We start from the raw sequence: 18512 nt of genomic DNA, 5'->3' as shown, positions 1-18512 counted from the left end.
TCCCTCAACGTTCGCCCCGAACGTTCCCTCAACGGTCGCCCCGAACGTTCCCTCAACGTTCCTTCACAAACATTCCCCCAACGTTTCCACACAAACGTTCCCCCAACGTTTCTTCACGAATGTTCCCCCAACGTTTCCCCACGAACGTTCCCCCAACGTTCCCCCACGAACATTCCCTCAACGTTCCTTCACGAACGTTCCCCCAACGTTCCCCCACGAAAGTTCCCTCAACGTTCCTTCACGAACGTTCCCCCAACGTTTCCCCATGAACGTCCCCCCACGAACATTCCCTCAACGTTCCTTCACGCACGTTCCCCCAACGTTTCCACACGAACGTTCCCTCAACGTTTCCTCAATGTTCATTCACGAATGTTCCCCCAACGTTCCCCCCCGAACGTTCCCTCAACATTCCTTCACAAACATTCCCTCAACGTTCAGAGGCATGCTGGTACATACCGGATAGCAATTACAAATATATTGTCTGGCCCTTTAAGAATGTTAAGTGCACTATAGGGCACAGGGAGCGAGTGTGTAGGGACGGTGTCGGAATTTATCGTTTCCGTCTGTGCTCGTGTTCTTCTGTTGTTTTGCACTGAGCTTGTGTGACATTAAATATAGCGTTCTCGTTAAACCCCCCTCACATGTTTGGACTTTATACATTATTATGTATATGTCGCCACAACATTAACATTTACATTAATATTTTTTTACCATATAGAACTCAGTTCTGTAATACAGGCAGAACTAATCGTTAATGTTACTGTGTAACTATTACAACATTTCATGCATTTTAATCAGCGTTCTGCTTCATGCACTTTATTATTATTTAACAGCTTTGTTTGTTGTTTAATTGTTGTTTGCTCCTTGTTTACTGCAGAGTTAGTTCATGCAATTTTATTAATTTTTGGTTGTTTACTGGCCAAGAACAAGAAATACTATAATAGAAGATAAATAAATAAATGAGTCTCGGACGTCGGGGGATCATCCAGTATAAACTAACATGACCACGTACAACATCCAGTACAGAATCACTCCCCATAATGTTTTTTACAGATATAGCAAATATCTATACATGCACATCACATATACAAACACGAGTCAGAACAACAGGAGACGCACCGTTACGTTATTATTACTGTTTATAACACTTGTGCATGATTTACACTGTTTATATATGAAGTAAACACGTGCATGTCAGCGCGTGCATGCGCTTGTATGTATTTCCGTTTTCCAATATTGGTTTTTGAAACGAATAACGACTCATTTTCTTGTTTTTCAACTTTGGGATTTGAAGTGAAAAACGAATAACCAAAGGTACACGGAGCTGGAACCTTTTGTCTGGACTTGTTTTCAGCATTCTCTACAGAATACATTATTCTGCTGCTCATCTGACACTTTGAATTCGAACCATCTCCAAATAATTGAGCCATTATTATTCTTTTTACTAAGCAGCACCACCGTCCACCGTCTCCATGCTATCATGGGAGTTTTACTTACAGAAATGTGTTGTGAGGGCAGAAGGAATTGGCGGTGGGGAGGGGCGAGTTGTGTTCAGTGAGGGAGAGAGGCGGGGCAGGTGAACATGTGCAGAGACTAACTAGGAGAAGAGAAAGACGAACGCAACATCTATATCGATATAGACGATATTGTCTTATCTTATATCGCGTATGAAAATATATCGATATTTTATAAAATCTCGATATATCGCCCAGCCCTAATCGGTGGTATAACAGACAATGAAAAAATGACTTAACTGCTGAGTAGTAGCTGACTGTCACCTTACAGCAAGAAGGTCATGGGATCGATTCCCAGGTGGAGCAGTTTGGGTCCATTCTGTGTGGAGTTTGCATGTTCTCCCAGTGTCTGCGAGGGTTTCCTGCAGTTTCCTCCCACAGTCCCACAGTTCCTGCATTTCGTTGCCTTGTACCTGTACTGAGCAATGACAATAAAGTTGAATCTATCTATCTATCAAAGACATGCAGTCAGGCTAATTAGAGATAGTAAATTGCCCTGAGTGTGTGTTGGGGGGTGGGCATGTGATGGACTGGCAATCTGTCCCGGGTGGTTCCTGAATTTTGACCCTGAATCAGATAAAGCGATGGTATAACAGACAATGAAAGAATGACGTTTGCAGGTTCTTCCGTGTCTGTGTGGGTATCCTGCAGTTTCCTCCCACAGTCCGAAGACATGCTGTCAGGCTAATTGGAGATACTAAATTGGACAAGGTGTGTGTATATGTGTGTGTTGGGGTGGTTCCTGAATTTCGCCCAGTAAATCAGACCCACCTCGACCCTGAATCAGATAAATCGATGGTGAAACAGACAATGAATGAATGAATGACTGAATGTTAGAGCACTGTCTGTGCTGTAAGTAAACTCTGAACGTTGATGGAACACTTTCCTCTAAGCTGATGCAGTCTTTTGTGTTAATGTGTTTCCCATGTTCCAGAGGGGCCGTTTCTCAGTGTACGGAGAGTACTGCAGCAACCACGAGAAAGCTCTCAGGCTGCTAATGGAGCTCAATAAGATCCCCCACATCCGCACCTTCCTACTGGTGAGCACTTTTAATACTACTCTGTAGAGCTTTAATGCGCACTTCAATCTGATTCATATTTGTATATTGAAACATGATTGTGGTGTTTTTATAAGTACAAATTCTAAAGATTTAAAGAAATGAATAACAACAGGGTGGTGTTGTGCAACCCAAACACAAATCAGAGAGATCACTAGCCCATCAGTGTGGAGACACTGGCTAGAGTCTCGGCGGTACCACCGGCCTGGTTGGTCCCAGTTGGGGGAAAGCCGACTTAATGGTGACGCCTACCGTCTGGCAGCGAGGGAGTCTGGAATGTTCCTCTATATGTTTAGGGCTCTCTGTCCACTGATGTCGGCTGCTTTCTGGTCAAATGAAGAGGCATGTGACTGAACATAAATCACAGGAGGTGTATGTTAGCCTGGCTGCCCTTCCTGGCCAGCATGTCTTGCACTTTGGAGGTTTACGTGTGCAATTGGATATCCTGCCTTTTTTGGGTGGGGGTAGAGATTGGTTTGGGGAGCATTGGTACCACATTGATTACTTAACTAGAACTTTACCCTCAACAATGATATTTCTCTATTCTTTGCGATGAGGCTATAAATAAAAACATTGCCAAAAGTATGTAGACACCTGACCATGAGTTTCTAACATCCCATTCCAAAAACCATAGCCAGGGCAGTTGTAGCCTAGTGGTTAAGGTACTGGACTAGTAATTGAAAGGTCGCCGGTTCAAGCCCCAGCACTGCCAGGTTTACACTGTTGGGCCCTTGAGCAAGGCCCTTAACCCTCAATTGCTTAGATAATATACTGTCACAGTACTGTAAGTCGCTTTTGATAGAAGCGTCAGCTAAATGTGTAAATAGTCACTGAAGCTCCTTCACACCTAACTCATCAAACTCATCAAATAATATGAAGTTACCCACTCCTATTGTAGCTCTAACAGTCTCTACTCTTCTGGAAAGAAGATAACATTTTGAAGTGGGTTTGTGCCCATTCTGTTAAAAGATCATTTGTGACCATCGCTCCACTTCATCTTAAAGGTGTTCTGGGTGCTTGGGACCTCAAGCTTGTGAGTTTGAATGTCAGCTCTGATGATGGCAGGCTGGCCACCCACATGGACGATCATTGACTAGTCTGAGGGAGGGAGGACCATAGGGATTCCTCATGAATGCTGCAATTACGACCTCTGCTGGCTGATCGAGGCAAAGGATACCTTCTGTGTGTGATACGGAACCCCATATGAACACACCTCATGCAGGTGAAAAAAAGTGGTCACACATCGGAGTCGTGGGTAATTGGATATGGCTTGATTGAGAAAAAAATTGGGAGAAAAATGCTTTAAAAAAGGTGTTTGATGGGGTTGAGGTCAAACCTCTGTGCAGGCTATTGGACTTCCTCCACACCATGTCTTTATAGACCTTGCTTTGTCCACAAGGTCACAGCTATTCTGGAACAGGACAGGGCCTTTCCCAAACTGTCACCACAAAGTTGAAAGCATATAATTTATTTTATGTTTTTAATTGTACCATTAGCAATGGGAGTAGCTAAATACTTTCAAAACTTAAGCAGGGTGTCCACATATATTTGGCAATTGAAAGTGCTGACACTGGGGTCCCTTTGGACAAACATTTCTTGAAAATGTATTAAGTATGTGCTCATTTTCTAGCACTGCATGTTGCTGGGAGGAAAGAAGAGCACCGATGTTCCTCTGGAGGGGTACCTACTGTCTCCTATTCAAAGGATCTGCAAGTACCCGCTTCTACTAAAGGTAATTCAGCATTTATGTTATTCTTTCAATATTAGTTTTTTTTTCTGGAAGGGAATTGGTTGTGCAGTCCTATATTTAGTCTACAGGTCTCAATTCCTGCAAATATTTATATTAAACTGTCAAGCAGTCCCTCATCTTTATTGTTTATCTGTTTCTATATTGTTCGTTATGTCTACCGATCACCTGCATGTCTGCACGCCTACCTGCTTACTTGTCTTTTCAGTAAGCCTGTCACACAGAATGGTATTACTGGGATCATAATTATGGTATTATTGGGATCATAATGGTATTTTAATTCCATGTTTTGGCTTTGATTCTACTGCATATGTCCTGTACTGTTACCAAAGTGCATTGTTAAGTTTGTTTCACCTTTCTGTTAGGGTTCTAAAAGTAATGAAAAGGGACTAATTGGTGTACCTAGAAATATTACATATACAGCGATCAGCCATAACATTAAAACCACCCCCTGGTTTCTACACTCGCTGTCCATTTTATCAGCTTCACTTACCATATAGAAGCACTTTGTAGTTCTACAATTACTGACTGTAGTCCTGCATGCTTTGTTAGCCCCCTTTCATGCTGTTCTTCAATGGTTAGGACCCCCACAGAGCAGGTATTATTTAGGTGGTGGATGATTCTCAGCACTGCAGTGACACTGACGTGGTGTTGGTGTGTTAGTGTGTGTTGTGCTGGTATGAGTGGATCAGACACAGCAGCGCTGCTGGAGTTTTTAGATACCATGTCCACTCACTGTCCACTCTTTTAGACACTCCTACCTAGTTGGTCCACCTTGTAGATGTAAAGTCAGAGACGATCGCTCATCTATTGCTGCTGTTTGAGTTGGTCATCTTCTAGACCTTCATCAGTGGTCACAGGACGGTGCCCACTGGGCACTATTGGCTAGATGTTTTTGGTTGGTGGACTATTCTCAGTCCAGCAGTGACAGTGAGGTGTTTACAAACTCCATTAGCATTGCTGTGTCTTATCCACTCATACCAGCACAACACACACTAACACACCACCACCATGTCAGTGTCACTGCAGTGCTGAGAATGATCTACCACCCAAATAATACCTACTATGTAGTGGTCCTGACCATTGAAGAACAGCATGAAAGGGGGCTAACAAAGCATGCAGAGAAACAGATGGACTAGAGTCAGTAATTATAGAACTACAAAGTGCTTCTATATGGTAAGTGGAGCTGATTAAATGGACAGTGAGTGTAGAAACAAGGAGGTGGTTTTAATGTTATTGCTGATCGGTATATATATTAAGCCTTGTCCTGACTTGAAGCTAAAAAAGATGCTGCGGCAACACTTAAAACAGAGTTATTGTGAAAACCAATCTTAATTTCTCAGTTATAGAAAAACAATCTTATTTTCTCAATTATAGAAAACCAATCTTCTTGTGCGGTTTATTCGTGCACTGAGGAGGAATTAGGGAACCATGCCACAAAATTATATGGTAGAACTTTACACACCATCAGGTTTATTATCTAGGTGGTTGTACGCATATTGTTTCTACTTCTTTAAATGACAGTTCTGCATAAGATAAAAAGAGTGCAGAACTGCACTAAATGGTCAGAAGTATGTGGACACTCCTAATACATGTTTAGTTGTGTTAGCCATAGCTATTTCTAACATAAAATAAACCATTTCTGGAAAGCTTTCACAGAATATTGGGAGGGGTGTTTGGGGCTCTATATTAATGTCCATGGTTTTGGAAATGATAACATGGTCATTTAGTGGACATCTGAATAATTAGCTTTGCGCTAAACAGATGTGTGTGCCTGTTGTAGGAGCTGTTAAAGAGGACGCCTAAGAAGCACAGGGACTACCCAGCTGTGGAAGAGGCATTACAGGCCATGAAGGAAGTGTGCTCCAACATCAATGAGACCAAGAGACAGATGGAGAAACTGGAGGCTCTAGAGCAGCTACAGTCCCACATTGAGGGATGGGAGGTTAGTGCAATGTAGAGGGTGTGTGTGTGTGTAGTCTGTATTGTTTCTGTAGAACTGTGGTAAAATAAAACAGTACTACCATACTTACCAAAATGCAGTCTGTGAGATGGAGCGTGGGGTCTAGAAGTGTTACAGGTTATTTATTGATGACGACAGTGTACAAAATTCACATGCATGTTTTTGTCATGTAAATGGATCTTAAAGGATTGTGGGTTCAGATCTTAAATAGAGCAGGAGCCAATGAACCCAGCATAACAGCAGGGCAGAAATACTGAAGAAATTTGGAAAAGAATGCCTAAAAATAATAATATTATTAGCAGTAATAATAGTAATAATAAAATACTTCCACTACCACTAATTATAATATTAATAGTAATAATAATAATAAAAAAATACTTTTACTGCTAATAATAATATTAATTGTAATAACAAAATACTACTACGACTACTAATAATAAGAATTTTAAAATGTCACATTTTTACATTTGTTTATTTAAATTATTCTTAAATTCTGGAACTTTATTAACAATAATGAATAACTATTCATGAATAACTATTCATAATTAATAAATTAGCAACCAGTCTGGACCAAGCTACCATGCAGACTGGCTATTGCAGGGGCAAATACTTTCTAGATGAAAAAAGTCTATATACATATAGAATACACCGACCAGGCATAACATTATGACCACTGACAGGTGAAGTGAATAAAACTGATTATCTCTTCATCACAGCACCTGTTAGTGGGTGGGATATATTAGGCAGCAAGTGAACATTTTGTCCTCAAAGTTGATGTGTTAGAAGCAGGAAAAATGGACAAGCGTAAGGATTTAAGCAAGTTTGACAAGGGCTAAATTGTGATGGCTAGACGACTGGGTCAGAGCATCTCCAAAACTGCAGCTCTTATGGGGTGTTCCCGGTCTGCAGTGGTCAGCATCTATCAAAAGTGGTCCAAGGAAGGAACAGTGGTAAACCGACGACAGGGTCATGGGTGACCAAGTCTCATTAATGCACGTGGGGAGCGAAGGCAGGCCCGTGTGGTCCGATCCAACAGACGAGCTACTGCAGCTCAAATTGCTGAAGAAGTTAATGCTGGTTCTGATAGAAGGGTGTCAGACTCCATGCCTCGATGGGTCAGGGCTGTTTTGGCAGCAAAAATGGGACCAACACAATATTATGAAGATGGTCATAATGGTATGCCTGATCAGTGTATATTGCAGCAGGAGTTCTCATTATCTCTGCATCTGATGTTTTTAAGTTTGACAAAATATATTTATGTGCAATATTTCCCAAACGTACTTTCTTGTTTTCATTCTCCATTCTGTTCTCATTGCTGCAGCACTTGCGCAAATTGTGCTTCAGATTCATACCTGCTTTTTTCTTGTCAATCAGGAATATTGTTTTTAAAAACATGCCCCCGTCCCATTTTTTTGGAAATGTGTTGCTGGCCTGAAATGTAGAAAAGGAAGAACATTAACTAGATAAATCATGAAATATCTTGGGTTCATGCTGTCTGCAGTGAAATAATTTTACATTACATTTACGTTGTTGGCATTAAGCGGGCGCTCTTATCCAGAGCGACTTACAGAAGTGCTTCCACAGTAGACATTTCCTACTGTAGTACGTAGATTTTTATTTGCATTTTCTATAGCGTCCCAACTTTTTTAGATTTGGGGTTTTATACCAAGTGTCAGCAGCATCACAGCTGCCACCAGCTGTTTGCTGGGTGTTCCTGTGATGACCATGAAATAGAACACAGGATGTGGTACACATACACTGAACTATAGTAGGTCAGAGTTTTCCGCATTGACACGTGATGGTCCAGCTTGTGTAAGTTAGATTTTCTAGCTGTGGTGAATTTCCTTGGTGACTGGGCCCTGCTCCATGCTGACATTTTCTTTAGACTATAAGGAGAAAATAGGAAGTGGGAAGCGGGGAAGCCAAGTTGTTACCCAGGAGATCAGCTGTTTCTTCTGAACACGCTACTGTAATTCATTCCTCTCTTTTTCTCCGGTGTTTCTCCCTCTCACTTGTTCTCTCTTTTGGTTTTATGAATTTTAGGCGCTGATGTACATTCCTCTCTCAGTTGCCCCGTGTGCTGTTATTTCACCGCTCACATTTCTTTACATTCCTCAGTCACTGCTGCCACTGAGCTCACTACAGAGCTCCATTCAGTTATCCAGGCATTGAAAATCCAGGCATGCACACTGATAATCCCACCATGAAGCGATTTTTACGGTTAGCCGAGTATTCTAGCTGTCATCTAAATGCCATCCTCTGATTCTGAAAATCTAACACACACACTCAGGGTTTCTTAGATTTCTTTTCAGTTTTTGCAACTCTGAAGTGAACCTGCTAGTCCTTCTCCACTGTTACCTTCAACCCTTCCAATCATATTTGTTTTTTATTAATAAAAAACAATAAATTGGTTCTTCTCATAATGGCTTTGGTTTTGGTAATCTGAGCTTGATGGATCGAGGATCTATTTGTTTGCCTTTTAAGCCCTCCAAGGGCGTCTCAAAAAAATTGAGCATCAAGGTTCAAAGCCATCAATATTCTTTTTGTCCTGATTTTTTATTGTCCAGCTTTTGCGTCCAAAAAGAACCACACAGAAGAGCACAGTCTGGAAAATTCTGAGCTTTGTTTCGAGAAACATTACATGAAAATCAGTTAATTTGCTCTATTTAAACACACAAACATCTGCACATTTAAATGCCAAATTACTGTTCATGTTATTGGAATTTAACATATTAACATAATGTGGCATGTGCAGAAGTAATGACCCATGTAATATCTGATTTTATTTTAACAATAGGATAAGCTAGACAAATACATAGAAGTTGTGCTTTAATATTCTTTAAAAAAATGCCACGTCATTCAAAAACCCCTCAGCAAAGCCTGGAATTTTGTGTCCATACATTTGCACAACACTACAATACAAGACTCAATATATCAGAGGAGCCAGATGTAGAATTTTAGCCCTAATGAGTAGGCAATAAGAACAGATAATGTTTTTCCTGCAACCTTATTGTTATGAAATGTTAGACATTTAGCGAGGTAGTCTAACATGTTTTCATTGGTCAGTAGTGAAGATTTTAGTGAACTGAATGCTCCTTTGTGATACACTTGCTTAGATCACATTGTTTCAACATTTTTGGATGATAGTTGGTGGCATGATGGCTTGGTGGGTAGCACTGTCACCACACAGCAAGAAGGTCGTGGGTTCGATCCCCAGGTGGGGCGGTCCGAGTCCTTTCTGTGTGGAGTTTGCATGTTCTCACTGTGTCTCACTGAGTGGGTTTAGTCCGGGTGCTCTGGTTTCCTCCCACAGTCCAAAGACATGCAGGTGAGGTGAATTGGAGATACAAAATTGTCCATGACTGCGTTTGATATAACCTTGTTAACTGATGAATCTTGTGTAATGAGTGACTACCGTTCCTGTCATGAATGTAACCAAAGTGTAAAACATGACGTTAAAATCCTGATAAACATGTTTTCATTGGTCAGCAGTGAAGATTAGAGTGAACTGATACACCTGCATTGATTTACTTTACATTTACATTTTCAGCATTTAGCAGACACTCTTATCCAAAGCGACTTACAGTATATAGTCTAAGCAATTGAGGGTTGAGGGTTTTGCTCAGGGGCCCAGTACCTTACCTGCTAGGCTACAACTGCCTGCATTGTTTTAATGATAGTGAGCGGCAGGGTGGCTTGGTGGGTAGCACTGTCACTTCACAGCAAGAAGGTCCTGGGTTTGATCCCCAGCTGGAGCAGTCCAGGTCCTTTCTGTGTGGAGTTTGCATGTTCTCCCAGTGTCCCACTGTCCAAAGACATGCTAAATTTTCCCTAGGTATAAGTATGTGTGTTTGCCCTGTGATGGACTGGCGACCTGCTTGGGGTGTTTCCTGTATGTGTGTTTCGCCCAGTGAATCAGACCAACCACAACTCTAAATAGGAAAAGTCAAGTCAATTTATTTATAAAGCGCTTTTTAAAGTAGACATTGTGTCAACGCAACTTCACAGAATCCAGGACCAACAGACCAAAAACCCCTGTTGACAAAGCCAAGGTCGACAGTGGCAAGGAAAAACTCCCTTAAAATTACAGGACAAAACCTTGAGAGGAACCAGACTCAGCAGGGACCCATCCTCCTTGGGTGGCCTGGAGAATAATTTGAATAAATAGGATTTACACAATATACAAAATTAAAATGAACTAAAAGATAAGTGGTGGTAAAACAGACAATGAATGAATGACTAAATGAATGTATGATAAAATTAGATATTACCCATTACTTTAAAGAATGAAGATGTGACTACCTCAATACTTGAAGGTAAAAACTTTGCCTTAAGCTGTCACCATACCTCTCTAGAAATCTGATTTGTGACTGATTTATGTAAACTCGGAGGTTTGTTATGATCAAATTACTGAAGGGCTGTAGTTTTGATAATCCTCTGACTTTCAAAATCTAATTTCTTTCATCTTATCTGATTAATCTGAGCATGTAAACACAGCGTGGGCTACGGTTCAGCACAGCCAGCTGTCAAAGAATTTAGTGCACGTCTGGCTGGCTCAGGTTTCCACACTTATAAAGTCATTACACGTGTAACTATACCTTGCACTTTATCCAGGAGGGATTTTACAAGGTAATGCCAACCTTGCTATAACTTCAGATGTGATCTGGCTTAGTTCTTGCTTATGATTTGTAGCTCTAAGTGGTGTTGAAAGCATCACACGGATGATATTTCCCAGAGTTTGCTATGGGCTGGAAGTGCTTGATCAGGCAGGTTCTTTTGAGCCTAATGTAAATCAGCTCTAATGGCCAGAGAGTGCAGAATGCTACTGGCACCGTGATCGACCCATCTGAACACGCTATCGATTAAGTCGACAGAATGGAGTCTCCGGCTCCTGCCCACACACCTGCGAAGCATGGAAAATCACATCCTGTCTAAAGGCCGTCTAGAACATTCTGTCCGGAGGAAATCAATTATTGACGCTCAGAAGCAGCGTGCAGATTCAACTTCATGACATCAAACCAATTTGAACGACCCTGTTGCCTGGAGGACGGATGAGGTTTTTATACAAAATGAGGAGCCAGAGGAAACGTTATTGGGCTAAAAATGTTATGCTTATTTAAAATTTTTAGATGTGGTTGATGCAGGTAAGCAGAGGATTTTATTTTGTTCTATTTTTTTTTTTTTTTTTGCAACGTTCCTGCCAGTTTCTCCCTAATCTAGTCCTATCCAATTACCCTGATTGCATTACACTTCCCCTCTGCTGATACTACCCGTCTCTAACTGAGGCCCTCCGACATGTGTGCAGTACCGACTGCATCTTTTCACCTGTATGATGCGAGTTCATATGCGGATCAGCTTTGTGTACGGAGAGCCACACCCTGGTCAATGCATTATTCCCCGACTTTGCGCAGGCGCCATCAATCAGCCAGCAGAAGTTGTAGTTGCTTCAGTTGCAATCAGCCGCAATCAGCCAATCGTTATTCATGTAGCCGCCTAGCCCAGCCGGGTGGCAGAGCTGAGATTAGAAACGATGTGTTCGAAATCCCAGCTCTGGTGTGCTAGCGTATTTTGTTCTATTTTAGAAAGATAGCAGCAGTATGCTGTGTTCTCTTTGCGAGTTCTCTGTTCAGACTTAAATACCATACATATTCAATAATAGATTGGACAATATAGTAAATAATTTAAAATGGAACCCTTTAGTGTAAATATCTACACACAGTGTGCAATTTGTCTGGTAGCTCTTAAGTCTGTATTTTATGTTTTTTTAATGTTTAAGGTTTTTACCTAGTTGTCTTTTCTTTTTCTTCTTTACCACCCTTCACTTGTACTGCTGTAACAAGTTAATTTCCATAAGGGGATAAATAAAGTCTTATCTTAACGTCCCCATTTTAATGCTCATTTTGGCTCATTCTAATGGGTGCAGTTGAACTTTCCTTATTTATATGAGCAGTAACAAGTTACCACCTGTACTCTAAATGCTAATGAAGAATTATGACCTGGACCATGTCAGGTATAATATACAGTGTATCACAAAAGTGAGTACACCCCTCACATTTCTGCAAATATTTCATTATGTCTTTTCATGGGACAACACTATAGACATGAAACTTGGATATAACTTAGAGTAGTCAGTGTACAGCTTGTATAGCAGTGTAGATTTACTGTCTTCTGAAAATAACTCAACACACAGCCATTAATGTCTAAATAGCTGGCAACATAAGTGAGTACACCCCACAGTGAACATGTCCAAATTGTGCCCAAATGTGTCGTTGTCCCTCCCTGGTGTCATGTGTCAAGGTCCCAGGTGTAAATGGGGAGCAGGGCTGTTAAATTTGGTGTTTTGGGTACAATTCTCTAATACTGGCCACTGGATATTCAACATGGCACCTCATGGCAAAGAACTCTCTGAGGATGTGAGAAATAGAATTGTTGCTCTCCACAAAGATGGCCTGGGCTATTAGAAGATTGCTAACACCCTGAAACTGAGCTACAGCATGGTGGCCAAGGTCATACAGCGGTTTTCCAGGACAGGTTCCACTCGGAACAGGCTTCGCCAGGGTCGACCAAAGAAGTTGAGTCCACGTGTTCGGCGTCATATCCAGAGGTTGGCTTTAAAAAATAGACACATGAGTGCTGCCAGCATTGCTGCAGAGGTTGAAGACGTGGGAGGTCAGCCTGTCAGTGCTCAGACCATACGCCGCACACTGCATCAACTCGGTCTGCATGGTCGTCATCCCAGAAGGAAGCTGACGCACAAGAAAGCCCGCAAACAGTTTGCTGAAGACAAGCAGTCCAAGAACATGGATTACTGGAATGCCCTGTGGTCTGACGAGACCAAGATAAACTTGTTTGGCTCAGATGGTGTCCAGCATGTGTGGCGGCGCCCTGGTGAGAAGTACCAAGACAACTGTATCTTGCCTACAGTCAAGCATGGTGGTGGTAGCATCATGGTCTTGGGCTGCATGAGTGTTGCTGGCACTGGGGAGCTGCAGTTCATTGAGGGAAACATGAATTCCAACATGTACTGTGACATTCTGAAACAGAGCATGATCCCCTCCCTTCGAAAACTGGGCCTCATGGCAGTTTTCCAACAGGATAACGACCCCAAACACAACCTCCAAGATGACAACTGCCTTGCTGAGGAAGCTGAAGGTAAAGGTGATGGACTAAACCCAATTGAGCACCTGTGGCGCATCCTCAAGTGGAAGGTGGAGGAGTTCAAGGTGTCTAACATCCACCAGCTCCGTGATGTCATCATGGAGGAGTGGAAGAGGATTCCAGTAGCAACCTGTGCAGTTCTGGTGAATTCCATGCCCAGGAGGGTTAAGGCAGTGCTGGATAATAATGGTGGTCACACAAAATATTGACACTTTGGGCACAATTTGGACATGTTCACTGTGGGGTGTACTCACTTATGTTGCCAGCCATTTAGACATTAATGGCTGTGTGTTGAGTTATTTTCAGAAGACAGTAAATCTACACTGCTATACAAGTTGTACACTGACTACTCTAACTTATATCCAAGTTTTATCTCTATAGTGTTGTCCCATGAAAAGATATAATGAAATATTTGCAGAAATGTGAGGGGTGTACTCACTTTTGTGATACACTGTATATATGCAAGTTGGGACTTCTGGGCCAACAATGCTGCTCCTGCTAGATGTGATGGACACTGTCGCCCTCGGCTTGCTCAACAGGGGTTTTTGGTCTGTTGGTCCTTGATGCTGTAAAATTGATTTAAGACAATGTCTATTGTAAAAAAGCGCCATACAAATAAATTTGACTTGATTTACAATGCTTGAGCTTTGGTTATATCCTTAGTGTACTTAAAGGCTTCAAAAGTGGGTTTTTTTATTAATAAGTATGTATTCCAGTTAAAAGAACTATTACATATTTGACACCATAAGACCATGCCATTCCATACATGTCCCTTATAAGTAAATGTAAAAGTTTGACTTTTCATGGACAAATAACCAGTTTTCCATTACAGATTCCATGGTTTCTATTCATCTTTTCCTAATTTGGAGTATTTCCCATGATGTCCTTTCTTTGCATGACAGCTACCAGCATCAAAGAGAAAGCATATAATGCATGGACAAATGTTTTGGACCACCTCTTCAAATTATTTAACTCATGTATTCAGCCACAACAACTGCTAAAAGGTGTAATTAATTTTAAAAAGGAAACTATATGCTTTGCGGGAACAATTTAGGGAAGGCTACTTCCTGTACTTCCTGTTCCTGTGACTCTGTGAACAAAGCAAGGTCTACAGGGACATGAAGAAAAACTTATTTTAAATGAACTCCAATGACCTGCACAGAGCCCTGACCTTAGCCCCACTGAACAGCTGTGGAATGAAATGGAATATCAACTGAGGCTTTTGTGACCAGCATCAGTGCCCAGCTATACAAATTCTCTTATGACATGAGTCTTGTGAGAAGCTCATGGTCAATGCCCAAATACTTTTGGTCATAGTGTATGCAAAGCCAATCTCCATCATTTTAGAAACAGGTCAGCAAAACCTCTGTGCCCACAAACCTGTCTATAAATTCATGTCTAACGTGACCACCAGTGACCAGAAATTCAGGACAACTTTTTTTTCCAACCTTGCTGTCTAATAGAAGGTGATTTGTGGCTCCATGTTTTTTGGATAATTCTTTGCTTAGGGGTGGCATGGTGGCTCGGTGGGTAGCACCGTCGCCTCACAGCAAGAAAGTCCTGTGTTTGATGCCCAGGTGGAGCCATCCAGGTTCTTTCTGTGTGGGGTTTGCATGTTTTTCGGTTTCCTCCCACAGTCCAAAGACGTGCAAGTGAGGTGAATGGGAGATACTAAATTGTCCATGACTGTGTTTGACATTGAACTTGTGAACTGATTAATCTTGTGTAACCAGTAAATTATCTGTTCTGTCATGAATGTAACCAAAGTGTGTAAAACATGACGTTAAAATCCTAATAAATAAATAAGTACACTCTTTACTTAGTGTTGAAATACTGAAAAGTATTGAGTACATGAACTAATTCAAATCGACCCTTGGCTTAATCAGTGTTTAATGTTATGTAGAAGGCCATTCAGAACAAAGTTTACTTACAGGAAGTACCTACTAGTACTGTAAAATTACCACAACATGAAGAATTGATTTTTTATTTTCATTTCCATCTCATTGTTTGCCAGGGCACAAATCTAACCGACATCTGTACCGAGCTGCTCCTTCATGGCAATCTGCTGAAGATCTCAGCAGGAAACATTCAAGAGAGGGTCTTTTTCCTGTTCGACAACCTGCTCGTGTACTGCAAGAGGAAGTCCAGGTTAGTCAATGACTTTATTCAAATTACTCATAGTTCCCCACAGTTGCTTACATTTGTTGATGCTAGCGTCAAAGAGAAATTCAACTTGCTGTTTTTATAGTTTCAACTTTTTATATTTAATTATTAGTTATTATTTGTAATGTATTAATTATAATAATTATAATTTCTTTGAGACCTTTTCATTCTTTTTTTTTTTTCTTTTTTTTTTTAGCAGTTCCAGTTGTTGGAACTGGCTTGAGTGTATTCTTTATGAAGAAAAGCATGAATGTACACTGTGCACTGTGCACTGTGTTCAGGTCCTAAAGACTAAATAAGAACCCTGATAGCTTTAATACATAAATCCTTAAAAAAAAAAACCAATGATGGAAAATTTACTGGCATATCTCAATCTTTAAAAACCCCATGTACTCACATCCGCTCACCAAGATATGATGTTATTTGTTAAATAAGGAAATGATTCATATAATGTTACTTAAACTTCAACTCCGGTTTTAAAGGAAGTGAACATTTTTAAATTTGAACTGAACATGAAATGTGATTGTTACTTTCTGTCGAACTTAGAATGTGATAGGGCAATTCGGTGGCTCGGTAGGTGGCACTGTCACCTCACAGCGAGAAGGTCCTGGGTTCGATTCCTGAGTCCTTTCTATGAGGAGTTTGCATGTTCTCCCCATGTCTGTGTCATTTTTCTTGGGAGCTTTAGTTTGATTCTACAGTCTAAAGACATACAAGTTGGGTAAACTGTAGATACAAAACTGTCTATGACAGAGTTTGAATCATGTGTAACCAAGGCCACTGTCACAATATATAATGTTTTGAGCATATTCAGATATTCAAAATGTCTCCCTAATTTAATATGTACAAATTTTAAATAAACAAATTACATTCACTAGCTTTGTGTAATATTGGTGTGAATCCCTTAGTTGTTGATATGGCATGGACCAAATCATCTCCAACCCACCATCCCCAATGTTCTGTTTATTGCTACAGTCATGTAACCTGTAACTACCTGTTCTGTCATGAATGGAAGTGTAAAACGTGACTTTAAAATCCTAATAAATTAATAACAGAACGTGATGTCATGTTACACCTCCTGTTCTCAGTTTTGGTTTAATTTTAGTAAGCGTCGGCTTTAAATGTTACTTATGCAGCGTTATTAATGTGAGGTGTGTGTAGTTGATTGTTGGCTGTAGCACACAAAATACTATATGGGCTGACAAACAATGAATAAACACAAAAGAACATAAGAGAATAATTAATTTAATGTCATGATATTACTTTTAGTTCACCAAAATGCTTTTTGTTGATAGTTTTAAATAAGATTGACAGTTCTTAAATCTTTTTAATTCAACTATTTAACAGATTGTTCTACATTCTTTCTTAAATGTCCAGAGTTTCAGGGAAGAAATCCACCAAGAGGACGAAGTCCATCAACGGACCACTGTACGTCTTCCGTGGCCGAATCAACACAGAGGTGATGGAGGTGGAGAATGTGGAAGATGGAACCGGTACATGCCTGTTTTCTTTTTTATACTCTTTATACAGCCTTTTGATGTGTTTTTGTAATCATTATATATTTAAAATTGGGTGGCTCGGTGGGTAGCATGGTGGGTAGCACTGTGCTCACAGAAAGTAGGGCCTGGGTTTGATCCCTAGGTGGGGCGGTCCGGGTCCTTTCTGTGTGAGGTTTGCACAAAAACATGCAAGTGAGGTGAATTGGAGATACAAAATTGTCCATGACTGTGTTTCACATTAAACTTGTGAACTGATGAATCTTGTGTATTGAGTAACTGCCGTTTCTTTCATGAATGTAACCAAAGTGTTTGCTGTAGTTCACTACAAACACACCTTTAAATTAAGTGTGACATTTAAACTGAAGTTGGTGTAAATTCTCATGCGATGGGTAATATCTGTTTCTAACTATACAGGCCCGTGGTTTCACACCTCAGAACTGTGTGTATACCACATATAGGGTGGGGTTCTGTTGCTTCAAATCTGAACAAGCTGAGAGTTAACGGCTTTTTTCTCACTTTTGGCACACATTACGTGACAGGATGGCTGTTTATGTTGCAGTCATAGTGAGGAAACATTCTGTATCTACACATCAGGAACTACATACAACTGAAGCATTAGCAATAAAGGTGTAGGTTGATTAAATGTGTCATTAGGTATGTCATTACTAGTGCTTATTTGTACACAGTGAACTGATAAGTGCAGGAAATCATGTTTTGGCAATAATGCAATGATGTGAATCTTGCTCTTTATGGCGGATTGACTTTTTGTGTGTTTGATTGTATGAGGGATCTTCAAAAAGTTTCCACACTTTATTATTTACATTGGAAACGGTGTGGATGGGAGGAATAGTAATTGGTCGTGTATGAGAAACTGAGAGAGAGCTTATAGTTCGGATTTAGCGCCATCTGATTTCCACCTTTTTGGACCGCTCAAAGAAGCTTTAAGGGGAAGAAGATTTTCATGTGATGATGATGATGATGTGAAAGCAGTGGTGCATCAGTGGCTACGCCCTCAACCAAAAACAGTTTTTGCTGATGGCATTACAAAGTTGGTATGATGATGGAAAAAATGCATCACAAAGGAAGGCGACTGTGTAGAAAAGTGATGTCATATGTTTTTCAAATTCATAATAAATAAAGTTAAAAAAGTGCTGAGACTTTTTGAAGAACGAAGAAGGATATAATACGGAACAGTGGCAGCCTAAAGAGTAAAGCTTTGGGCTATCAATTGTAAGCCATGGTTGTGCCCATGAGCAAAGCCCTTAACCTTATGTTGCAGTCATAGTGAGGAAACATTCTGTATCTACACATCAGGAACTACACATGACTTAAGCATTAGCAATAAAGGTGTAGGTTGATTAGGTACGTCATTACCAGTGTTTGTTTGTACACAGTGAACTGATAACTGAAC

General features: G+C 40.7%; 1 protein-coding gene across 1 annotated transcript in view; it reads left to right on the top strand.

Moving 5' to 3' along the window:
- prex1 (phosphatidylinositol-3,4,5-trisphosphate-dependent Rac exchange factor 1) overlaps positions 1 to 18512 on the top strand; it is a 159658-nt gene that overhangs the window by 72960 nt on the left and 68186 nt on the right. The window contains exons 4-8 of the mRNA XM_062998979.1: positions 2449 to 2553; positions 4202 to 4303; positions 6102 to 6263; positions 15454 to 15587; positions 16980 to 17095. Coding sequence (XP_062855049.1) covers positions 2449 to 2553; positions 4202 to 4303; positions 6102 to 6263; positions 15454 to 15587; positions 16980 to 17095 — 619 coding nt within the window. The remainder of the gene's footprint in view (positions 1 to 2448; positions 2554 to 4201; positions 4304 to 6101; positions 6264 to 15453; positions 15588 to 16979; positions 17096 to 18512) is intronic.

This window comes from Trichomycterus rosablanca, chromosome 7, assembly GCF_030014385.1.
Source record: "Trichomycterus rosablanca isolate fTriRos1 chromosome 7, fTriRos1.hap1, whole genome shotgun sequence".
In the NCBI taxonomy this organism is placed as follows: domain Eukaryota; kingdom Metazoa; phylum Chordata; class Actinopteri; order Siluriformes; family Trichomycteridae; genus Trichomycterus; species Trichomycterus rosablanca.
This window is presented reverse-complemented; position numbering and strand designations above follow the sequence as displayed.